Source organism: Scomber scombrus, chromosome 12, assembly GCF_963691925.1.
Source record: "Scomber scombrus chromosome 12, fScoSco1.1, whole genome shotgun sequence".
Lineage (NCBI taxonomy): Eukaryota > Metazoa > Chordata > Actinopteri > Scombriformes > Scombridae > Scomber > Scomber scombrus.
This window is the reverse complement of record NC_084981.1, coordinates 26,055,605-26,074,368: the sequence shown is the minus strand read 5'-3', so window position 1 is coordinate 26,074,368 and position 18,764 is coordinate 26,055,605. Positions and strand designations below refer to the sequence as shown.

At 39.6% G+C, this 18,764-nt stretch overlaps 1 protein-coding gene across 1 annotated transcript in view; it reads right to left on the bottom strand.

The window, feature by feature from the left end:
• atrnl1a (attractin-like 1a) overlaps positions 1 to 18,764 on the bottom strand; it is a 362,787-nt gene that overhangs the window by 5,149 nt on the left and 338,874 nt on the right. Inside the window, exon 28 of the mRNA XM_062429999.1 lies at positions 14,217 to 14,331. Coding sequence (XP_062285983.1) covers positions 14,217 to 14,331 — 115 coding nt within the window. The remainder of the gene's footprint in view (positions 1 to 14,216; positions 14,332 to 18,764) is intronic.

Here is an 18,764-nt window from a genome sequence, read left to right as displayed (position 1 = left end):
TGGTTTCATTAGCAAGAGACAAAAATTCCCTAGGAAACGCATATCGGCACAGGTCTGACGTGGAAAAGTGGGACTGGGAGCTTTGAAAACATCTGTGCAGGAGGAGCCAGCTCACTAACCTCAGTCACTAACCCCTCCTCTCCTCTCCTCTCTTCCTCTCTGTCTGTCTGTACATCAAAAGCCAGGTTTGTGAGTTAGTGCTCACCCTGAATAAAAGGCCTGCTCAGGATCCAGTATAATAGCAAACAGAAAAGAAGGGAAAACTAAAGGAAATCAAAGCCAGTCAAACAGTAACGCTTTGACATTCAAATATTTTTGTGAGGCACTGTTCTGATTCAAAGTTGTCTTTTTTAAAAGAGACCAGAAAAAACACGACGTACAACTAAAACCTGCTTTGATGTACAGATGTTAGATTTCAGGTTTGAGCCTTTCATTAATAGTACATGGCGATGTTCGGTGGAGCCTTTTTCAAAGAATGCAAGAAGAAAAAACATCCTTAAATGACCTGAAATTCATATTTAAATAAGAGCAAACAAGGCTAAAGAAAAAGGAAGCTGGAGATTCCTAAAAAAGTTGAAGAACATGCTTTGTAGTCGTAGAAAAAGTTTTTTAAAGTATTGATTAGTATAAAGTGTAGTAAGTATAAAAGGTTCACATCAGGGTCTTCACCTTGCCTTTACATTTCTTTCCTCTTTTTTTATTTATCTGATTCGGTTTGCAAAGTCAGTAAGCCCTTGAGTCTTGCTTTATCCTCATATATAATATATATATATGTTTAAAATTGAACGCAGGGCGAAAAAACATCTCTAAATAACTTGAAAGTTATATTTAAATAGCTATAAAATAAATCTGAGCAAACAAAGCTTAAAAAAAGAAGCCATAGATTCCCAGAAAGTTGAACAATATTTAGAAAGTCTTGATTTATGTGGCTATATCATTTAAAATAAACAAGTATAGAGATCCAAAGCGAGTAAGACCTTGAGTCCTACTAAACAAGACTAAAAGAAAGGAAGCTGGATATTCCCAAAAAGTTGAAAAGGTCTTGATTTATGTGGCTATATCATATAAAATAAAGTATAAAGGTCCACACCAGGGTATTGACCTTATCTTAACATTTCTTTCCTGTTTTTATTTATTTATCTGATCCAGTTTGCAAAGTCCATAAGACCTTGAGTCTCACTTAATCCATATATATATATATATGTTTAAAATTGTTCCGTCAATCATTTTAATAGCAAAGACGAGCAGCAAACCAAGACAAAACAACAAAGTAAGGTAAGAACTGACTTAAAATGATCAAACCATCATGTCCATATAATACATAGATGAGTTCCCTGACTGTAAATACCACAATAAGTCAACAAGCAGACAGATGAAGGAGTAGGGGGAGGGGGGGTGAGACAGAGGAGTCCATCGCAGTGGGGCGGATGGTTTCAAAGACAGAGAGGATCAAAGTATCGGGGATCCATTCCGGGTCAATGGAGCCCGGTTTCCGAGCTCTGCCCTCCGATTCCTGTCAAGCAGCTATCCAGTCAGACACCCAGAGGGACACAGTGGGACGGAGACGGGTGACAGAGACAGAGAGAGAGGGGAAAATAGTGCCACAGCAATGCTTACAAGGCCAGTGGCCACAGTCTGAGGCTCAGTCCAGTCTGAGTGAGAGGAGAGGAGAATGTTTGACTTAAAAATAACTCAAAGCCTTCGTCTGAAATATGATTGAATGCCATAAAAATCAGTCAACTGAGATTCAGATCAATCTTATATTGTTTCTAACACTGAATGTTGAGGATATGTTTAGCCTAGCTTAGCACAAACACTGGAAGCAGGGGGAAACTGCTAGCCGAACTCAGCCTTAATGAAAACTAGAAGAATGTGATCAAGTCCAAATGTTATGGTGTTTTTAATTAGCAGGGTTAGGAAGGTTATTAAATATTACTAGTTACTCTATTTAATATGTAATAAGTAATGTAACTATTTCAATGACATCATCAAAGTAATGTAACTTATTACATTTGATGACTTTTCTAATGTTCTAACCAATGTTTTCAGCTGTTAGGGTAAATGTTCCCATTAAGCACCAAAATCTAAGTCCAGCTGTTTTTCATGGATACTGACATGATTTATAAGGGAGATCATTTCTTATAAAGAAACATTTATCTCTCATTTGAAAATGTATTCATTAGTTCATGTAGATTTTGGAATATAAAACAAAGATCTGGCATGAGCTTAATTGGTACTGTGACACCATTTAAGCCCATGTGTGCTCCTAATGGTAAATGGACTGTACTTGTATAGTGCTTTTCTAGTCATTATGACCACTTTTACATTATATACACATTCATACACTGATGGTAGGGGGCTTCCACGCAGGGTGCCAACCTGCTCATTAGAAGGAAACTAACCATTCATACACATTCATACACTGATGGTAGGGGGCTTCCACGCAGGGTGCCAACCTGCTCAACCATTCATACACATTCATACACTGTTGGCAAAGCAACGGGAGAAATGTGGGGTTAAGTATCTTGCACAAGGACACATCGACATATAGACTGGAGGAGCCAGTAATTGAACTGCTAATCTTCCGATTGGTGGACGACTGCTCTACCTCCTGAGCCACAGCAAGCCCCCAAATAAACCCACGTCATGATTTATTTACAAAATCTAAAAACATATTGATTTCAAAGAATTAAAAAGTCTAAAAACATCTTGGATTTATTACTACACTGAGGTGACAGCATTGATCAGTTTCTTCAGAGAGACTGAAAACAAGTGAAAAATGTCTCAAATAGGTTTGTGAGGCAGCTGGATTCATGAGATCATGAGAAAATCCATCTTGTCAGGTTTCAGGTTATTCAAGTTCACATCATCAGTGTCAAAAAATCCACCTTCAGTGTCACAAATCCAGCTTCAGCCTTACAAGGTAAGACAGTGATAGACACTGATGAGCAGATGGTTCAGCCAATCAGCTGCCAAGTATTTTTTGGAAAGTACCAACCCTTACCCAAACAGTATCCAAGAATGACACATAACCAAAGTACCTTTCTAGTTCATGGACTAACTGAGCATCCAAGCATAAGTTAGACTGATTAATTAATTAATTAGCGTATTTCATTTTGAGTGTTTCAGTGTCTCATATCACTGTGTCATAATGACATAATGCCTTTATGTTTCTGATACAAATGACCAACATCTATTTCCTTTCAGGCGATATTAAAAGTGACTTTTCCTCCTCCTTTAGGGAAGAGGGCCAAAGTGAGAATGATACAGCAAAAAAAAGAAGCTAAAGATGCTTTGTCAGGACTGGGGAGAGAGGAAGGAAGGATGGGTGTAAGAGAGAGAGAGAGATAATAAGAGGAGAAGAAAGGGTAGAGCAGGTAAAGGATGAATTGGAAACAGACAGATCTTGTTATGTCATCTTGTTTCATTTGAAGGAAATTTGTGCATTTTAATAGAAACTGAAAAGATTTGAGAATAGAATATAGAATATATAACAAACTGATAAAATAGAGAGATGTATAAAGGAAAGGAAAAGGAGAGATGGAGGGATTATAGATTTTTCCACTTCTCCTCAGCTGGTTTATAGCAAACCAGGAGTGGATTTATCAAAGCGTAACCACACGACTTATCATCTTCTGCTTCACTGCTGCGATATGCAAATCTAGTTTGGTGGGTGAAGAGGGCATCACCATCCACTCTCACTACCAACTGCACTCCTTTAACAACTCCCTCCATCACTCATCTTTTGTTCCTTTCTCTCTCTCTCTTTGTTCTTTATCTGCTGATGCATCTGTAACATTCTACCTTTTCAATCCTCAATGTTTCATTTCATTTTAAGGCCTATCTCTCTTCTTTTTTTTCTTTTTTTTTTTACAACCTCTCAGCTTTTTAATACCTTCTTTCTCTCGTGCTACTCTTTCTATTTTTACGCACAAAAGACTTTCAACATCTTACTGTACCTGTATTTTTCCCTCTTTTTTTCTCCCCCCTTCTCTCTCTCTCTCTCTCTGATATTCTTGGGTCTATCTCTGCTGCTGAATAGGCAGATTAGCGCAGGAAAAGGTGGCTGTGAATACTGCTGCGCCTCAATCTCTATTGACCCACTATCTAAGCGAGAGAGAGAGAGAGAGAGAGAAACATAGCCTACAGTCTCCCTCTCTTCTTCTCCTCAGCGACATCGTTGCACCGAACTGAGAATATGTGCAGCCTGGTAAATCCATTAATACCGCTGATTGAGTCACATTTTATATGAAACAATAAAAGAATGAAACAACTGCAGCTGCGGGAGGGAGAGCATTAGGAGGTAAAACTTCACAAGAGAGAGAAAGATGATGTTGAAATAGAGAGAGGGGCTGCACAGATAAAAAAAAGTAGTGACTAGAGTCAAAAATAAGATCTATGTTCCCCTTCTCCTTTTTTAAAAAAAACTTTCCATCCATTCCTTGCTCTGTCACCTGTCCTGTCCTGACTGTCAGTCTTTCTCTCCGTCTCTGTCCATCATGTCAGGCCACTGTGACTTTGAATCAGTCAAACAGTCACTCAGTGGTCAAGCTGCTCGTGTTGTGCGAGGCGCTGGCGGAGGCGGGCACCATGTGCGAGTCGTCCACCGCAATTTGGATGACAACAGCTGTCAGCCAGTCTAACAGCAGTAAGTCGGCTGCACTCGCTGTCACTTTCAGAGCTCCTGGTTGAATTGTTGTGCAAGAAAACAAAGAAAAAAGTTGTATTTTTTATAGCAGGGCTTCAAATAAAGTGGCCCCTGTGCTCTTGTGAATGTTTTTTCTTTTTTATGTGAGTGTGTTTCTGACTCAGATCAGAGTAGAAGCAAAAAGCCATACACCAGCTTAGAGACCTCTTCTACTGCTGCAGCTTGTAATCTCATCACAAAGACTAGCCTGTGGAGAGACACAGAGAGAGAGAGAGAGAGAGAGAGAGGAAAGCTGACTTTGAGACTCAGAGCTTAGCTAATACAAAAATGGTAAAAATAAAAAAGTGCTTGCCGTCGTATGCTATTTCCAAAAGTGTCCGTGTGACAAGTTTCCAGTAAAAGTAGCCTCTGTCTTCTAATATAAACTGTTGATTGGACACATTGAGGTTGAGGCGCTGGGCAGAGTAGCTCTGTTATCTTCAGGCTGTGTTGTCATGTGTGACCTGTGCTGCACATCCGCAACTTGGACCCTAAAGTTGAAAATCTGACTTTCTAAAATGAGAATACACATGCTCAGTGCACTGGTATCCACTTCTTCTTCACTGCATTACCCTTCTCAACCAATAGGCTTCATATTTAATGACATCTATCATCAGCTTTCTTTTCCACGTCCTGGGGCCAAATGCATAAAAATGTTTAGATTCATGACTGAAACTGTGTCAATGAAATATGCATCCACATTATTTCTGTCAGATTTATAAAGCCACACATACACATGATCATTGAGGAACTGGGCGTGTGTGCATGAGCTTCGTTTCCACTCCCACTATTAACTGTAAATGAATGAAGACACGCCCTTAACGAGCCGTTCATACCAGTTTACCACCTGTTCTACGAGTCTGTACATCTGTCTGTGAAACAAACGGGAAATATTTAGTGCTGTTTCACCGATTGTGTTACACCGGTGAGGTTTTCCGACAGCCAGAACAGCTGTCATTACACACAACTGTGCAGCTCTTTATACCATCCACATCATTAATTCATCACATACACCTGTGAACCATCATCAGCAGTGATATATCTCAGAAATGTAATCAATGAATAGTTTGTAGCACTCATATCTAAACTTTCCAAGGTGTGTCACAACTAAAGATAAAGTTAAAGGAATGGTAACAGCAAAATAGAATAGAAAAGAGAAGAGAGCTTTATTGTCATTATATTTAACATATAATGAGATTACAGGTGCAACTCCATTTGTGCTTTAAAGACAATAAAACAAATCAAAAATCGAGACGCACACGCAGCTAAAAAGTTGACATATTAGGCTATAAAAAAAGTATGAAATAAAAAGAGATGCAGCTATGAAAGCATAATGTGGAGGGTATTGCACTTAAATAAATAGAATTAAAAAAAGAATAAGTAGAAACAGAGTATTATTGTTTGTTTACAGTTTTTATGGCCCAGGGAAAATATGTTGACTCCTATGTTAATTAAATGAATGGTAAAAATGAATCACACAAAAGTAACTAACCAATGTTAACTTAATAAATGCGCCTTTGATCAACATTTTACAGATCTCTGTGTAAATGCAAAAGAAAGAGATTAATCTCCACCTCATCTCATCACACTCAGATTGCTTCATGAAATGTGTAAACATGGTGTTATAAATGGTTTTTGTGCACGTGTTGTTTATGCATGTGGCCCCTGGTCTGGGTCAAGATGGCAGCAGGCTACGGTGTTCTCCTGCTCCTTTCTGGGGAATCTCATCTCTTTGCCAGGCCTGCCCGGAGATGAAATCCCTCCAGCACGTTCTGGTTCTGCCCTGGGATCAACTCCCGATTGAACACACCTGGAAAACCTCTTACAGGAGGCATTCAAACATTCAATTGGCTCCTTTCAACGTGAAGGAGCAGCGGTTCTACTCTGAGCTCCTTCCTGATATCTGACCTCCTTGCTCTGACCCTAAGAGTGAGCCAAACACCCTTTCAGTCACCTGCATCCACAGATCTGGAACAACCCCCACATTACTGCTGACACTTCACCGGTCTGTCCATCTGGCGCTACATCTAAACTTCACTTCTGAAAGAGGGACGCAAACCAAAACAAACATGTCTGAAAGCCTACAGACGGCCCGCCAGTCAGCAGAACTGATGATGATGGATGGCAGAACGTCTTAAAATGTTTACAACAGACGTCAGAACACAGCGGCGGTGTCACATGTACAGATAGATACACAGGTATGATAAATGGTTCAATCGATGGAGTGAATAGATGTAAGTCGCTGCTTTTCTGGAGTTGAGATGCAGAGAATTAAAGAAACAACTTCCTCTCTGACACAATGCAGCATATCTACCTGCAGTGACACACATCGCAACACTGCCACCAACATATTGGCTTATACAAACATAAAAAGCACACAAAAAACAAAAAGCATGTCTTTGGTTTCTCCACTGATGACCAAAAAGAGTTTAAGCCCCTTTTTGATATCACATAAAAAGCAATTTAGTGCCTGTGTCACCGTCATACTGGTAAAAAATGATGGAATCATTACATACAGTTGCATGAATTTAAGAGAAAGCCCTTACAAAAACTTCACTGTACTGCTTGTATAATGACAATAAAGTAAATTCATTTGTAATGGTGCGACTGAAACCATTTCCTGCTTCCATACACCATTGTCGAAATAATCTCAGCTACTGTAATCAGCTACGAAAACTTCATTCATTCATTTTCTTAACTGCTTATCCTCTAGGAAGTGTCATTGTCGATTACATTTAAGATGTTTAAATACTTTTTAAGACTTTCATTTTTTCAGAAAAATGAATTGAATGCTTTCTAAGGCTTTACACACATCAAATGCTGCCACTATATGTTTCATCCTTTAGTCTTCCTAGTGATAATACACTCTATCTTCAAGTTCTGAGAAACTCCACGGAGACATCCCTAATAAAAAAATCAAAAGGAGATTCTTCTTTTTTTTTTTTTTACTGTCGGGAGGATTTGGCACCAAGAGTTGGCATCACTACTATGAAGGAGCAGAATGGCAGAAGACAAGCACACATTTTATTCACAGAATGACACATTCTTGGTCTGAAACCCACAAACGGCACAAGAAGAGACAGACAGAAGAAGAAAAAGAAAGAGGATTATGGGTTGAGAAATTGGCAGCTGAGAGATTCTAAGTTGTAATTCTTTCTTCCTCTTTTCTTCTGTAATGAACATGAGTATTTTCTCTGTCTTACATATAAAGGGTCAGTTAATGGTAACACCTCAGGGGAGCAGAGCAAAGGAGAACAGGAAGAAAAACAAAGAGCAGGAAAAAAGAAGCCGGTGCGAGGGGGAGGTGAGCTAAAATAGGCTCGCTCATCGAGGATTCCTCTTGAAGTGTCTCCCCAACGAGGGTGGGCGGAGCTAGCCTGCAGTGACTTCACATTCATACATGCTCAACATCAATAGAGGACTGCTGTCTGACCCTGTGCCGAGAGTCTCTCTGGGGAGCAGGAGGGTGGGAGGAAGGAGCCGGGTTTGGATGATGGGTGGGCGATTTCTTTTCATCTGCTTCTTGGTGGTTTTTTTTGAAGTTTTATTGTGCGTGTTTACATGTTTTTGTGTGTTTTCATGTAGCGATCACAGAGTCGCACATACGAACGCGATGGAATATGCTCATCCAGACAACCGTCTACTTCAGGCTTCAAACACTGGTAACAAACGTCAGCTATCGCATTGATTTGATGAGAAAAACAACAGAACAGCCTGGACGTCCCCCCAGAGAGCTGCCTGACGAGAAGTGACGAGCTTCTCATTGGCCCTAATTTCCTGAAAATGAGTCTGGTGCTGCAGTGATGAGCTCATGTGCAAAACATCAGGTAGTGGAAGGTGGTAAATAGAAAAACCTGTTAATGGAATAACACCATAAACTATGATCTTTGATGTCTGTGTTAAACATGGTCAAAGCAAACTTGAGGTGAACGTATGTAAAATAACTTCGAGCCCTCTTTATTACTGAGCCACACATATAAAACTCCCGCTGTCACTAATAACATAATAGACAAACTACTTCCTGTATCTAAACCACAGCAACCTTTCAACACACTGCACAGCATTAGAAAACACCACAACCATATAGGAGCAATCATTTGGGTGTTAGTAGTAGTGAGATTATATTACACACGCCTACTGAGCATCTAACTAATGACACTGAGGCAGAAAACAATGGGTTATCTATCACTTATTTGCACGTCACGTCTTCTTTATATAATGTCACCATGTGGGTCATTAACCTTGTAGCAGAGGGCGCTCTCATTCTAGTTTGTGAACCAGCAGCTGCTACCTGCTGAGAAGATCTCACAGTCAGAAGTAGGAGATGAGGAGAGGAGCAGGGGGGGGGGGGTTTCACCTCGGGTCTCTTCACTGAAAGCCTGAAGTAGGAGGAGCAGGAGGGATCTAGTGCACTGTTTCATGTGTGTCTTCCACATTTGGTACACAGTATGGTTAGTGGATCATGTTCTGGTGTCGGACTTTTCCAAGATTACTGGAAAATACAGACATAATGTATTGGATAAGAATACCTGGCAGGGCTCCATATGTCTAGATCATATTATATGTAGGTTACTTCTTGGGATATACCTACCTACCCAAGACTATATATGCTGTTCACTCTCAGTCGCCAAGTATCATCGCATCACATCATTGTATCTTCAGGATCATCACAGAAACATCTACTCTCACGTACCTAATTTAAAAAAAAAAAAAGTTGTACGATGGCCTACTGATGCAAAAAAATGAAAATTAGTCACACTATCAAATAAACCAGATCTGATAAGTGTGTTGTTCTTTTTGTATGTTTGTGTGATATGATGGCTTGCTGGAGGTGAAACACACCTGATATATTGGTCATCACCCCTCATTACATGTAAAATAAAGGTATGTAACATCAAAGTGGAACCAGTTGTCCAGACCATATGTACCTCCATTTTCTGTTACTTTTGCTTAGACTCAGCTTATTGGCCAGACAAGCATTAATGTGTTTGTGTGTGTGTGTGTGTGTGTGTGTGATTTAACTCGACATAAAGCATACATTTGTTTTACTTTAGCCTCATTTCCACTCACTTTCTTGGACACTGAGCTGTTTAGCATTTGCTCCTAATGCACTTGTTACCATTAACCTCTTCAGTTTCTTTCAGCAGCATAATTACCTCTGAGTGAAGCAAAAGGCTTTCATTTGCTCGCTCTTACGCATTCTGTCTCTGACACTTTCTATCCTCTCTTTCTCTCTCCCCCCTAGTATTAGACTGCAGCGACTCTTGCCGTGTTTTAAGGGCTTCGACACGAACCTCCGTCTAGATGAGAAAAATGCTTTCTTGCAAAGTGCTTCATTTTCCGTCTGCTCTGCTCGTTTCTCTGTCAGGGCACTCGCCGTGTTGAAGGCTTCGCTTCCTGCCTGGAGGAACAGAGGCTTCTCACACCTGCTCCAGTTACATACAGTTCATTTTTTATAAAGATTGAAACTACTGAAAGGAAAACTGACAGCAGTCCCACACAAAAAAAAAAAAGCTGCAGGGGAGAGAGAAATATAAAGAAGGGAAGGACTGGGAGAGTAAATGTAAACGTGTTGAGCAAAGAGAAAGAGAGAGAGAGAGGAAGTGTGAGAGATCAACTGAGGTGGAAGATGAGCTGGAGAGAAAGAAGATTGGCCTCGTGCTGACGGTGCATAATGCTTCAGGCCTTGGTCGGGTCTATGAGGAAGTGCTGCTGTCCTCTCAGTGATTTTTACAGCCCTGCGGTGGTCGGCTGGAGCGACTGGGGGATATCGCATGTCGTGCGTCTATAGCGGCAACATGAGCTCAGACGATGGAAAGTCAGGATGTCTCATTGAGAGGAACAATTGATCCAATATTAAGTGTTGGAGGGAAACCAGGCAGATCTAACCACATCTGACTTCCTTTAAAAAAAGGAGCTATATGTTAAGAGATTATCTGAGTAATACATTATATATGGCTCTGGAAAACACACTGATGCTAAAAGTAGGAAACAATGATTGATTTGAACCACATGCTATAAATTGTTGGTCTGCAGTATTTCTGTCATGGTGCTACTTTTGCCATTTTTTTGTTTTTGTCTTGTTTGTGCTTGACCACACAGTTAGAGAGAAGGGCAGCAGTAACTGTTGTTATCTCTGCAGAGGTACAAACTACTTCTTGCAATTGCATGGCAGACAAAAAACTGTGTTTAGGAGCTTTTTTTCTGCAACACTAAGTCACATGTGCTCCTGACCAATGACTCAATGTGACATCAGCGATCAGACACTTACAGACAGCATTTAATTGCAGGTTTAAATACATTAAATCTGTGTTGAATTGAGTTTAAGATCATGTTGTTGGATTCCTAAATTACATATATATCGATTCGTTCAATAGCATTTAAGTGACAATGTTTCATTTTACTGCATCACATTGAAACTGTCATTTAAACCCTTTAACAACTGATATAATGTATGTTTCACATTGGCCCCAGTGGAAAAGTTTCCCAGAGATGCTTTTAATCCAAAGAGAAGAGAGTCCTCATCCTTGAAGCCTCATATTCACAAAGTGTAAAAGTGAAACACTTTCATTAAAGCAGAACATAAATCCAACACTGAGTGTCTTTTCTATTCGTCACACACTCACACTCTCTCTTCTGCTCGGCTCTTGGAAGCAGTGAAATTTATTTTGTTCGGCAGTTAGCGTTTTTTCTAAGTGTCTGTTTTAGGTGCTCATCATCTGTAACAGCAGTCATTTTCGGCTGTGTGACAGATGATTCAGACCCTGGTCAATTTGTGCTGTACAGACTTAGGAAGTCGCCTTTAACTCGTTTTCACTTGCACAAATGTATTTCCTCAATAGCAGAAACATCATGTAACACAAACCTTCAGACACTGCTGCAAGTTAAACTGAGCTAATGAAACGACTGACTCTAAAAGACTCACTATAAACTTGAACACTGTGTCCAGCGTAGCAACATTACGGCTACAAACAACCTATAGTGCAACGCCTTCTGTGAGATCCTCAAACATAAACAAACCTGACTGCAATTTCAATAATTAAAAAATGAATAATATTCAATTTATATGAATAAATTAAAAAAACTCTTCACTTCCAACAGATGTGTTTTGTCCTGCAAATCACCAAATGAATGGTTACTCCTGTAGGCCTCAATGCACAGTCTTCAGATTTGTTGATCTCTCTAGCACTAACACACTGCTGTCAAACAGAACAAATAAATTAACATATCAAACATGAACTTTACTGACTGTATGACTCAATAAACTTAACATAATATCCTGATTACTTGTGCAAAATGGCTCTACAGTGAAAAATCAAGCCCCTCGCTCCAGATTGACATAGACTAACGAAATTTGGTACACATATGTCTCATGTCAAGACGCACAAAAAAGTCTCTTAGACCCCTACCCTGACTCCAACAAAAAGTCGGCCATTTTGAATCAAATTTCGATTTTGGCGCCATTTCCTCGCATCGTACATTAACAGGCTCCTCCTACAGATTTAATCCGACCGACTTCAAATTCGCTCTGTACCATTTTAAGACCTTGACGATGAAAAATTATCAAAATCTTTCGCCTCCGATATTCCTGATGGCTGTGGTGTTGCAGAGAATTTCAGGGCAATTGGAGTACTGGGCTGATAATTATGTGATTGTAGAGAGAAAACATGAATACTGGATGCAGTCCTGCAGTCCCCAAAGACAATTACCATAAAGGCCTTTTTGGGCTTTACTTTTTAGGAGTTAAACTGATACTCAGAGATGCAAATAAAGTCTTTAGTCTGCCTTCACTGAAGATATGACCTGCAGGGATAGAATGTGTAATCTTTGGGCTATGAAACAAGCCTCCTGCACTATTAAACTGCACTATCCCTCTGCTGTCTGCCTACAAAGTGTTATAATGATGACAGAGCCGGGAAACATCAACACATTTTCATGATGCCTAAGATACCATCAAATTTTAAAGTGTTTTTTTACTCTGCTTTTAAGCTGCTGTTTAAGCTGCAGAAGCTTGTTTTTACATGAAAGCTGATGGGAAGCTGCCACGAGGCACACGAGAAGCACCGCTCACAACATCTGGATTCCTTTCAGACGACGTTGAGCTACTGAAAATGGTTTAACTTGTAAAAGGGAATGCTAATGGTGTCATGTGTGTGTTTGTGATCCTACAGTGATGAAAATGTGTGATTTCACAGACAGCTGACGGTTTACAACAACAGAAACTATTAAACTATTAAAAGAAAATGGAAAAATCACCTGTAGGACAGTTCACGTGTTACACGGAATCATAAAAAGTCACATCATGTTTTTTTTTTTACGTGTCTAACATGTTGGGTATAAAAACGTTGCTGATAGTTGAACTACTACTGCAGCTGCTCATTAAGCACAAGCTGCTTTTTCAAACACATTAGCACAACATGTGGTTGAGAAAGCACTTTAAAAAATGTTTCTAAAAATAAGTGTCATTTCGTGCACCACCTTACTGAATAGAGTTTGAAAAAGCATGCAAAGAAACCTTCAAGAGGCTAACTTCAAATTAGTTGATAATCCGGCTCAAAACACATGAACAATGCCAAAGAAATCTGCAGCTGCTCATTATGTACAACCTGCTTTTTCTAACTTATTAACACAAAATGTGGTTAAGACAGAACTTTCTTTCCTAATAAAAGTCATGAAAGCATCATGTTGTGCATCATCTTACTGGACAGTGTTTGCAAAGCATACAAAGAAACCATAAAGAGGCTAACTTCAAATTGGTTGATAATCATGCCAAAAAATCATTAACAATGCTGAAGACTTCTTGGGGGGGGGGGGGGGGGGGTAAGGCCCAAGGGAGGATATGTCTCCACATAAATCCATACATATACTGATGGAAACATAAAGGATCTGCATCAACACAGTATCTCTGCCCATTAAAAAATGATCATTAAAACTGTCGAAATGTTCTCTTCAAATGACGTTCCTCATTTGAGACCAGGCGGGGAGTTCCGGTCCTCTGAAATGGGGCCAACGCGGAAGTAACTTAAAACTGCATTCTATCAAAAGGCCACCAGGGGGCGACCGTTTTGGTGTCAAAAGGACTTCCGTCTCTATACAAGTCAATGGAGAATTCACCAACTTCTCACTTGATTTATAACCTCAGTAAACGTTTTCAAAATGTGTTTATGGTCTCAATCGCTAGTTTAAAGCCTTCTTCAATGCAGTATGATGTTCATTTGTGAAATGTTGGCCTACCTGATTTTATATTTGACGATAGCGCAGGGTATGCATTAGGGCGTGGCTACGTCGTGATTGACAGGTTGATTGGTTCCCAGGTTCAGGAGGGCGCCTCTTGCCCCTCCTGATGCCCATATAAGTACAATCCGTGTTTTTATTTTTCCCAGCATGCACCTGACATTTTCAAGATGGCGCTGCTCAGATCCGATACTATTGGCTTCTGAGCAGCAGTCCACAAACCAATGTATATATAGTCTATGTTTGAGACAGGTAGGAAATATCAGTTTGTGTGTGTTTGTGTGAGTCTTCGTACCAGACTGTCCTGGTGGAGGCGTTCCAGACGGGACTCTGGGCAGATACAGCAACACCGTCAGAACACCTGCTCTGCTCCCCCAGCATGGCTCCATGGCTATCGGCTTTGGCACCGCCTGCAGACACACAAAAAATACACACTTAAACAAGACACGTACACATATAAAAGAGTGCTGTGTTTGCAGCATGAGACACAATAGGAAAGATCAAACTTTTGACAGGTACTGTATGTGTGCTTATGAAAGAGTACATCTAGTCTATCAGGAGGATGTAGCAGCTCCGCACCAAAACACAGAGCTCCACCAGTACTGCCCAGACCCCCGCTGCCTCCGCCCCCCCTCCCAGGATCAAAGCTCCCAGCTGGGGAGAGCAGCACGACTGGCAGCCTGCGGAGCTCCACCTGCTGAGCAGTCGATGTAGACAGGAGACCACATTTTGTTTCTCTCTCACCAGGTAAATGTGCACATAGACACGTTTGGAAGTCAGTTGTCAGAGATGTTTAACTTTAGTGTTATTTGAGAGGATCACAGCATGTAAGCAATAGGTTTTTTTTTTCATTTCTGCATGTGCTTTCATTCTGCTCCATTCATCCATTGTGTTAGTGCCCCCCAAAAAAGCCAAAAATTGTATTGTATCACACAGAATCCAATCTTTTCACTTTCACTAAAATATCAATAATCAGTAGAATGAAGCCAAAACTTCTAGTGTGGGTGTTTGTACATGATGCTCAATTTTTTTTGTATTTATTACAGTTTCATACCAAAAATATTGGATAGTATATAATATAGTACATCCATTCAAAATATTTTTTATACTTATACAATTTTTGAGTGTTGCAAGAAAACCAATGTTCAACACACTGGACAGCTTTAAAATTAAGTAAGGTAATAATATAAGATAAAGAGAAAACTCAGCAAATGTGAAATTCCTCCTTTTGAAAGTAAGAAAGACAATGTTCAACACATTATTTGATGGCATTGACAGCTTTAACATGAAATAAGGTAATATAAAATAAGGAGAAAGCTCAAAAAGTACGAAATTATAAGACCCTAACTCCTCTCTTTTTGATTTATTTAATCAAGAACATTAGAATAACCATCCCTATATGTATGGTACCATTGGGACTCATTGTGTATAATGTGTCTTACTGTCTGTATAATAATATCTAATGGCTCGGATAGTGTTTCCTTATGTTAGAGTACACAACAAGAGGAAGAGTCATTGAGTTATTGATCAAGTTTGACCCTTCTACCACACTGTACCAGAGGTCAGAGAGAAAGACCCGGTTTATTACTGTGGTGTGTGTGTGTGTGTGTGAGTGTGTGTGTGTGTGTGTGTGTGTGTGTGTGTGTGTGTGTGTATGAAAACTCACAACACTGGTACACTTTTCCTTTATTACAGCTTCTGCTTTACACACGTTTTAACCATTTTTCCTGATTACTTCACATGATTGTTTCCCCCTCTTTTTATCCTCCTTATTGCTTCTTACTCGTTCTATCTTTCTGATCCTGATCTCCTGACAAAGATGAAAGCTGTCAGTGCATGTGCTCACCGTCTGCCTCAAATACCACTTGCACTGTCGAGAATCTCTCGTTGAGAGGACAAATCCATACAAAGCAGTTGGACAAACACTGGCCACAAAGCTGCTGTTTGACAGACTGTTTACAGAAGTCTGCAGGGCTTCACCAGCATATGAATACAAATCATTCATGTTTAACTGTGTTTTAATATAAGCCACCTCTGCTCTGAAGGCCCTGCATATGTCTTCTACCTCTGCACCTATGCACACACTGCAGAAACACTCTACAGTTACAACTGAGGTACATTAAAATGCCTTTTCATGTCTGATCTGAGCATCAATTTGTGTTCTTTTTCACTCATGCAGTTTACATGGACTGTAATTATGTTTGCACATTGTGACGCACATTTACAACCTTGTTAAGTAAAGTAAGTCTGCAGCCATTATTATCATTATGGATTATCTTGTAAAAAATAACAGATAATAGTGAAACATGCTTGTAATGTTCCACAGCCCAAGGGGATCTCAACAGTGTTCAATTTATAATTATAATAAAACCCACAAGAGCAGAAAATATTTGCATTTGAAAAGCTGGAAACTACAAAATGTTTTGCATGTTTGCTTCAATAATGATTAAAACAATTAATCAATTATTATCAAGTAGTTCTATGTATTGACATATCACTGGTGTAATGGTTTGGTTGCTGACTGCATAATGCTTCCTTTAAAGTAAAGGCTCTTTATACACTCTAATGAAGCTTTTAAGCTGCATTCAGACCAAATCCAGCAGTACGGTACAGATGTTATTAGAGGTACTGGTCGGACAAAGAAACACAATCCAGGTGACGTCTTCAAATGTCTTGTTTTGTCCAATTAACTCAAATTCAATACAAAATGCAACAGTGTTCAATGTACAAGTATATCATAATATGGAAAAGCAGGAAATCTTTGCATTTGAGAAGCTGGAGCCAACAAATATGTTTTTTTTGCAGTTCTATTAATAAACAAATAACTTAAGTAATGATGATTATATGCCTAACACTGGTTTAATGGTTTCCTTGTTGACTGCACAATGTTTCCTTTAAAATAAAGGCTCTTTATACACTCTAATGAACGCTTTAGGCTGCGTTCAGACCAAATCCAGCGGTGCGGTGCAGATGTTATTTGAGGTTCTGGTCGGACAATGAAACACAATCCAGGAAGTGGAGTTACAGATGAATGAATTTAAGGATTTATAAGAAGCAAAAACCCACAGTGCAGCGGTTTATAAAACTAACAGACAGGATTTTACAGCGTGTATGTATGTGACTGGCCAGCACAGCGGGATGTCGGGTTGCATTTTGGCAGAAGTTCACTCTAGTTAGACTTCATGACGGATGGCTGCTGCGGGTTTTTAGCTGAGCTCTATGAGGCCTCGACTCGACTCCCACAGTGTAAATACATCCATTCAAATAAATAGGAGGGCGTTGTTTTTCACACAATGCTGGATTTGAACACAATTTATCAGTACTTTGTTAACATGACTTTCCTACTTGATTACCATCTGCTTTTCCTAATTTCTATTGGAAAAGCCAAACATACAGAATAATATTAAATCCACTTTAAGTCAAATCACTGTGGGCAGCTCAGAGCATGACTGTGTCAAACTGCATGAATGTAAAGCAAAGAGGACCATCTGTGTTTAATAACTGTAAATAAAGCTTTACAACAACAAAACAGCTTCCCAAATATTACATTACCGATGGTCACCCTCAACTCTGAGGACTAAAATCAACTGTCCCACACTTTATAATTGAATATAGCAGTAAGTTAAGCACCCAGCAGGTATCTATGCAGAGTAATTAGTGGACACATCAAAACAGTAGGCTGCTATTAAAAGTAGTTATCAACTTAACGCAACACAATGCTCGGACCACCTTGGTACAAACACATAAGACACACACACTCACACACACATAAACATCCCCTCTGGTGCTAATAGGTTTAAGTGCTGGAGCGTACAGTGTAATTAGAGGCTAGAGGCTCCTCTGTTTGTTTAGTGTTGTTTAGAGTGTCAGGAAATGATGAATTCCCTACTAACTAGAAACACACACACACACACACACACACTTTTAGTCACTCACATACCCAAATTGGCACTATAACTAACTTCCTATTAGCAAGTATTATTCGTCCTGATGAGGAGAGGATGAGGAGAATTAAATGGAAAAGAGAGAAATGATGCAAAATGAACAACAGGTGTTTGCTAGAGCCGAAATTATAAACATGTTTCTCGGTTACTTTAAAAACACATTCAGAGACACACACACACACACACACACACACACACACACACACACACACACACACACACACACACACACACACACACACACACACACACAATAAACAACTTATTTTCTCACGTCATGGTGGCTTTAAATTGCCAGTATGGTTTCCAGAGCAACAGCGGCTCACTTTAGTTTGTGTGTGTCTGCCTGCCTGTGTATGTGTGTGTGTGTGTGTGTGTGTGTGTGTGTGTGTGTGTGTGTGTGTTTACAATCCACTAGCTCCTTTGATCAGAGACAAACACAATCCACAGAAAAGGAGCACATACAGTAAATTACATCATGTTTACGAGACACAATTTCCTCCAGGAAGTTACTGATTATTTGAGTTAATGGTCATTAAAATTCTCACTTCAGTAAACACTGAAGATACCTGAAGAACAAAAAGTCAAGTAAAGGTCACATACAGTGAGTACATGTCGTTATGTAACCTGCAACTCACTTATCAAAAAAAAAAAAGCTTTAGCGGGTTGTAAGAAGAAATGTCTTTAAATTGAGCTCAGAAATGTAAAATACAGGTAAACCCTGCTGAAAACATAATGTGGCTCACAATAATGCAGCTTTTGATAAACATGATTTTAAACTTCAAAAGACTCAGACTTCAGGTAAAAAATACACTGCAATTAAATACAAAACATGCTTAAAGAAAACTGGAAGATTACGCTTAATGCTTTATTTCAGTTCATGTGTTTTAAATGTTTAG